The sequence below is a fragment of the Haliotis cracherodii genome, unplaced genomic scaffold (assembly GCF_022045235.1).
Source record: "Haliotis cracherodii isolate W230 unplaced genomic scaffold, xgHalCrac1.p SCAF_5, whole genome shotgun sequence".
NCBI lineage: Eukaryota > Metazoa > Mollusca > Gastropoda > Lepetellida > Haliotidae > Haliotis > Haliotis cracherodii.
Genome location: NW_027266308.1, coordinates 2,745,276 through 2,752,565, shown reverse-complemented (window position 1 = coordinate 2,752,565; position 7,290 = coordinate 2,745,276). Strand labels below are relative to the sequence as shown.

Below are 7,290 nucleotides of genomic sequence, written 5' to 3'. Positions count from 1 at the left end.
GTGATTGATATCGTGAGCAACGATTGTCACCGTCGGGGTACGAGGACACCCAATCAAACAAGTCACCGAGTCTCTTACGACCAGCATTGGCTCCGTGGTCACGGTCCGATTGATTAGGAAGCAATGTGTACAATAACGAAGAACGAGCACATAAAGATATAAAACACATTGATTTCAATTAATTTATTAGGAGAAATAATTTGATTTAATTTTTAATTTATGAAAACAAAAAGCATGTGTGCGAAAAAAGTCCAAAACTTCTCTGACACAGCAAACAAATTCTTACATTATCATAAAAGGAAAACCGAGGATTTTATCCACCATCGCCATCTTAGTCGACTCTTGAAATAACGCTAGGTTGTTTGAAGCAAGCCTTGGCATGGGCCACCTGCAAAGCCATCTCTCGATTCGTTTCACGTTTGTCATCGGTTTTCACAAGGAGTGCAGAAAACGTAGTGAATAATAATAAAATACGAATATACATTACGCTTTCTTCAAGCAACAACTTTTATCATAAACATGTACATTTAAAGGAGATAAGCCAAAATAGTCCAAATGGTTCGTCCGAAAGGTCCAAAAAAGTGGCAGAGCAAATTAATCCAAAGTCTATCTCTCCGTGAAGAAACTCTGGAACATGTATTTCACACAGGACACAAGGACGGCCGAGCATGACTGGGGCTGCTTGGTTTCTTCATCAAGATCTATCTCCACAACTTGAGGGCGGGCTCTGGGGGCAGGGACGGGGAGGGAGGTCTGGGGGTCGGGCTGGGATGAGAGGGGGTTGACAGTGATGGTGAAGACACTGGGGCGCTAATAGGGAGGAAATCAATTTCTTAATCATTGAAATTGGTATTTAATAATCGAGAGTGGATTGAGAACTTCGACCATTTTGTTCTTTAATACTGTTTTACCTGGTTTTTTAAACAAAGAAGCAAGTGAAGACAAATTACCTACCGACAAACAGAGTAAAAGCGACAAAAACATCCCATAATCACAAGAAATCTTCACTTGTACGAGTCCGACTAAATTATGGGCATGTGTTTCCGAATCACTATCAAATTGTGGTGGCAACAGGTGTTGGCGAAAAGACCATGTATTCGGATGTACGTTTTATCATACATTTCAGAATAAGGGCTTTGGCTATGTGAGGAAGTGGCAGAAAAATGGAAGTCTGTGTTGTTTGTTAGAAACGAGAACTGATTGTAAGACGCTGCCTGATTACTGAATATGTAATACCGTAATTGACGTAATAAGCGCCTAGGGCGCTCTCAAAATTAGAAATAGGGGGCTCTTATTAGAATATTATTTTGGTGAAAAAAAACAGAGTTGAAAGATACATTTCGTGGTTTATGCTGATAGCCTGAAATGTTTATGTACGACAGATATATTTTTCTAGAATTTAATTGCCCATAATTAAGGGTGCATATTACACACGAGTGCGTATTGTACGCGAATTAATAAGTCTTGTGAACATTGATCAATCGGAAGGGGTGCTAACTGGGATTGTTCACTAGCCAATATATAAGCAAATACCGCCATGGGCGCTTATTAGAGAGGGGCGCTTATTACGTCGAATACGGTATTTGTCTTTGTAATGTTTGACTTGTTTCGAACGTTAGTTGCAACTTTCTCGAATATGTTTTTCTTATTTATAGGACACATTCACACAAATTGAACCTACAGGATCTGGGACAGGAAGATTCGTTTGGGAGACGGGGGCCGGGGAGGTCCTAAACCTGTGGAGATCGTCCACAGCTGAAATAAAATAAATACAATAAAATACAAAATCCTAACTACCTACCTAGAATTGACTGAGTTTATTAAAAGAAACGGCGTACTTGTGTTTTAGCTGCCAAATCAAATTATAGCAACGTTACAGGAACTTTGGTTGAGGTAATTTGGTCCCCTTTGGACATTATGGAACATGAGAGATGTACTTTACCAGTCCCCTTGACAACAAGCGTAGTTGGGAGAGGGGAATTAAAAACCCACACTATGAATACGATATGCATAAACTCGAGAAAAGCCTCGAGTAGATCCCACAGCTAGGGGAAGTAGGCTAAGGGACTAGAAGACACATCTACATTTATTGTTCGTTTTATCATTTATCATGATACTTACAGTGATTCATATAATTTTACCATGGAAGTGAATTTATACAATTAATATTAATCACTGAAATCACTTCACTGGGATAATTATGAGCTTTTTACAAAATCAGAGAAAGCATACATCGACATACATTAACCCTCATGGTGCCTGGGCGTCAGTCAGCCTGCAAACCGCTCAGTGCCGCACTGTGCTGACGTCGCGGTTACAAAAACGTATACATTGTATCAAAAGTGTTGCAACGTCTTTATTTCTTCACACAATGTAACCAAATTGTATAACATGCAACTCGAGTTGATTGTCTTTCCAACAGTATCTAAAGTCACCAAATCCAAAAGATCTATGCACTGCCCAGCCATCGATAAATGTGCTGGTATCATAAGTTTCCTACTTTTCCACATTAATCGTAATATGGACGCTCCCGAATATGGCAAGCAAAGTCAAGTAAGCGCCCTTGTTTGAAATCTAAATGACCAATAATTCATATCATTGGCAAGTACATGTCCTAACAGTGATAGACATATGATATTTATGTTGAAGTACACATTCACTGAGAATTTTCCGTGAGTTATATTTACCGATAAAAAAAAACCGATGAAATTGTGCGTGTTTTTGACGTCAAAACAAAATTGACGGAAGTGGTCGTGATTAATTCATACGCAGACTGTTTCAAAGATTATGTCACAAAACGAATGACAGTTTGGAATGTATATCGTGAAGAAATCCCAGTTACGTCCATGTATGTTTCAATGACCGTGCTCTTTTATTAGCGATAAAATCAACTTCCGGGTAATTGACATCGTACATTTTCAAAGGACAAAATGTGAAAGATCGCTAAACAGCCCTGACAATACTCAAATTGACATCGCTCAATATCGGGCATCATTATTATTTCTTAATAATTAACAAGATTATACTAACGTAATACCACCCAAGAGTAAGTACATGTAGATTCAATCAAAATTGTTGAAACGTTTTCATGGGCAGCAAATCTATTCAACAAACCTATTTTCGATCACTCGCAACGGGCGCCATATGTCATTGTTTCACTATGAACACCAGAAAACATACATCCTCGTATCAGCTCGTATTTCGCACTTGGCTGCCTAACTTAGACCTTTGCTCAAAATATACTTGTATGGCCAGTCCATGAAATACCACTTTTTCTTTCATTTATTCATTTGATTTATAAATACGACTTTAGAAGTGTATTTACACCTATAGCTAGGTATGTACATGTACATTAAAGGACATACGTGATAGTTTATTTCCACTTGTTTCCCATTCCATCCCATTCTACTGAAGGAAAAGTTTGAAATAGATAATGATCGTAGGTCAATGAAAGTAATGGAATTATTTGTCATAAAAGGAAAAATATATTCTTGGTATTGAACTCCGAAAATTTAACCAGCAAAATCTTACATAAAAATGGTTTATTATGTCTTTCCTTTTTTTTCTTAATTTTGGCCTAGCTAAACAACAGCTTGGAGGGAAGATATACAAATTAAAATGGTGAAAAAAAACCACAAGAATGTATTGATTTTGCTCTTAGACAAATATTTATTTAAAAAGAAAATCTATTTCATACCTAGGATAAAAAACAAAGTAGAATCTAATTACTACTATATGTCACTCGTCGAAGTATTTGGTAATTTAGATAATGCAGAGTGAAAAAAGACATACATATAACTATATAAAACATCAAAACGAAGTCACATATTTACACTAAAAACTTTTTGTCTTTCAGAAATTGATTATCTATATATTGTGAGAAGATCTAATTACTTTTACTGTTTATGTTATAAATTTAACCATTCGAGATTCCAATAGATGAAGCTAAAATATTTAAAAATCTAGGTGGTTTAATATTGGATCCATTTTGACAGCTTTCTCACTGTACTCAACTAAATGCATATTATTTTTTTGGAATATCAAGCCTTCAAACATATATGAAAAGCACATGTCAACATACCAAAATTAGAAAACTGCGCCAAATATTCTAACACTGTTAGTCAAATGATAAGCGGTCTCATTCACTCGTCGGTCGCCGTAGACATTTTCAAATCGTGATGTACTAGATATGCTTTCTAGTTCAGTCAAAGAGAATATTGTTATTTGGAAAATGAAACCACGTGTATCCATTATACTACTACAACATTAGATCAGCTGTTTCAAGTGACGTCATCCACGTCACAACACGCGAGGTCAAATCACGCGCACCTGTCCAGACGACAAATTCACAGCGGCGGGAAATCACCGACAGTCTATTAGCCTATTTGAATAAAATTGCAGATTGTAACGAAATAAAATTAATTGTACTCATTGCTGACATTTCAGATGACATATCAAATAAGAGTTGAAGACTTCCAATAGATTATCATACGTTAATCGAGAGTACAGTGTACATAAATAATTTGTAAATCTAATATCATTTTTTTATCTAATATCCATAGCCGAATGTTTGAAAACGAGCTATAACATAATCCATTTTCTGAAGAGATTAGTAATGTGTATTTGATGATATATATGCATACACAATTGGTTATCAATTATCTTCTGCAATCACAACATGTACTATGTACATTAGACTCATGGAAAATACTATTTCAGCAAACCAATCACACCGCCATTATCACAGTTTCAATGAGAGGAAAAACAAATCGAAATTGAACTTAAAAGCACAGCGTATCCATAAGCGGTTAATCCAAATACAAAAAGGTATTGATGCCACCATTGTAGAAGTTATGTTGATGTTTTCAGTAGTTGCATTATGTTTGTATCGCGTGTACCATCGACAGAAACGGGGCCTGAGCTACCACATGTGGAACCGACCTTGACACAATTTGTTTACAATATGGCGTCGACTCACGTTAGATGTCGTGGCCACACTTCTGAAATCTCCATTTGCGACAAAATGTGAAACAGTTAGGGCAAGTCACTCACACGGTCAGGTAGTTTGAGCAATCACACATGACTCTTAGTCATTTCATATGAAAAAAGTAACAGTTATTTGTCTGAACGGGCAAGTATGTAGAACAACCTGTAAACAAGAAATCGCGGCACAGATATGAGGCGAACGTGCCCTGTCGATCACTTCGGGCTTGGCCATTCAATGTTTAGGTTTTGATCATGAACCTCCTGCCCATAAATATACACAATACCAACTTAATATTAACGATTATAGCTATCTTTCCATATCTTTGATATGAATATTTTCTGTAATTCAGCATCATAAACAAAAAGACAATCTGCACTGTCGGTTGGTATGTAGCGCCGTGCTAAATCGCCATGACACACAGTCGATAAACATATGCAATACTTGGAACAAAAAACTACCGTGGCCGACTAAACGTTAGTACTCTTACGCCAATAACTGTACAGTGGGGACAAGTAAATCATTTCTGATCAGCCCGATCAGATTTCTTTTTCAAATTGGCTGTCTGATATAATAATAGTTACGTGTATGTGACATGGGTGCATAATAAACATTGCCTTCTTTCGCTTGGTGTTCAAACATGGCAGAAAAAGATCGAGAAGCACGGTAACCACATTACTAATCTCGCCATATTTCGCAATCCGTAGCACTGCATAAAATATGAGTTACACGATATTAAAGTTGAGATGATTAGGGTGATGATGGTTATAAATTCATTCAATGTACGTCATAAATGTAATGGAAATGTACACTGTCGTTTTCTCATGTGTACCGACCATTCCGCCATTACCGATAGTCGATAAAAGTATACAAAACGTGTAAAAAGACTTGTTCATAAGGAGTGAACAGAATTGTATTTACGTGAATAAGTATACAGTTGGGAAAAATATGTCTTTCTGATCACTCAGGTCATATTTTTTCTTATGAACAAGGATTTTGTCTGAAAATATTTACGTGTATGTGACATGGGTGCATAATCAAAATTCGCCGTCATTCGCTTGGTGTTCAAACATGGCAGAAAAAGGCCGAGAAGAGCGGTAGCCACTTTACTAATCTCGCCATATTTCGCAATCCGTAGCACTGTATAAAGTATGAGTTACACGATGTTAAAGCTAAGATGATTTGGGTGATGATGGTTATAGTTTTGACTTTGCGCACTCAGTGTTGAATATCAAAATTCACAGTTTAAAAGGGGCATTTTCTCGGGACCATATATGGTCCCCTGGCACTATGCGGGTGTGAAAAGTGAGGGACCATATATGGTCCCGTGGCACCAAGAGGGTTAACATCCATACACATCCACTTCACAAAAGACAAACACTTGATCTTTTGCAAAACAACATGTAAATCCCCTACACCAATATACAAGGGACCGGCGAAGTACGTGTCCCCCATTTGGTAATTAGTCATTCTCTTTTACTTTTATTGTTACCTAGGCTAAGGGTAACAGGAATAAAGTTTGGAATAGGCCTACAATCCGCCCAAGTGGGCCTCAAAATGTATCAATCTGAAACCTTTGAAATCAAGATGAGAAGCAAAAATATTTTAACACTGAGACCACTAATAGATACCTTGATGATATACCAAAGCAACAGAGGCATACATCGTGCAGAACGTGCGATACGTGCGGGATAAAGAGCAAAATGCAAACACAGACGTGGAAACAAAGTGCAGCTGCAACAACCAAAATGGCGTCGTTTGTGAATAACGGAAGTGGCAACGGTCTCCATGGAGATCCGTCAGCAATCGTCGATTCTCGCTCCTTTCCGTAACCTGTTTCTCTCGGAATGACACGGATGTGATTTGGATATCTGTTTTACTGTTGAATGACATAGAATCTTGAATCTTCCTAATCGAAAAATTCATTTCGACTAATCCTTCCAAAAATATTTGTAGTAATATAACTACAAATTGGCAACATAGTATAAACAGATCCATAAAAAGAAGTTTATTCTGAATCTCGATCTTGCCTCTTAGGGGGTTTTCCTTTCACAGCGAAAACAGCATAAATTAACCTTCTTTAAATCGCCGATTATCATCACAGTGAGTGAGTGAGTGAGTTGTGTTTAACGCCGCTTTTAACAGTATTCCAGTTATACCGCGGCGTGTCAGCTTAATGTGGGAGGAAAGCCCGAAGTAATGCAGGTCTCAGATATTTACCACTTCGGTGAAACTCACGAGCACGGGTATGTCGCTGACAAACCTAGAAACATAATCGGGGCGAACCGGGGTTCGAACCCACAATC

At 37.6% G+C, this 7,290-nt stretch overlaps 1 protein-coding gene across 1 annotated transcript; it reads right to left on the bottom strand.

The window, feature by feature from the left end:
• Nucleotides 1-606: 606 nt before the first annotated feature.
• On the bottom strand, nt 607-6,910 carry LOC139442260 (uncharacterized). The gene is made up of 3 exons (XM_071223048.1): nt 6,616-6,910; nt 1,682-1,755; nt 607-810 (listed from the first exon to the last, which is right to left on the bottom strand). Exons 1-3 carry the CDS (start codon nt 6,908-6,910, stop codon nt 607-609), a joined length of 573 nt encoding a protein of 190 aa, XP_071079149.1.
• Between the last annotated feature and the right edge of the window lie 380 nt (nt 6,911-7,290).

Coding starts and splice junctions, on each gene's coding strand:
- LOC139442260 (XM_071223048.1), bottom strand. CDS start 6,910: ATGAATTTTTCGATTAGGAAGATTCAAGATTCTATGTCATTCAACAGT. Junction 1,756..6,615: donor TGCTTTGGTATATCATCAAG/GTATCTATTAGT, acceptor ATTTTATTTCAG/CTGTGGACGATCTCCACAGG. Junction 811..1,681: donor ATCTTCCTGTCCCAGATCCT/GTAGGTTCAATT, acceptor CCTCCCTATTAG/CGCCCCAGTGTCTTCACCAT.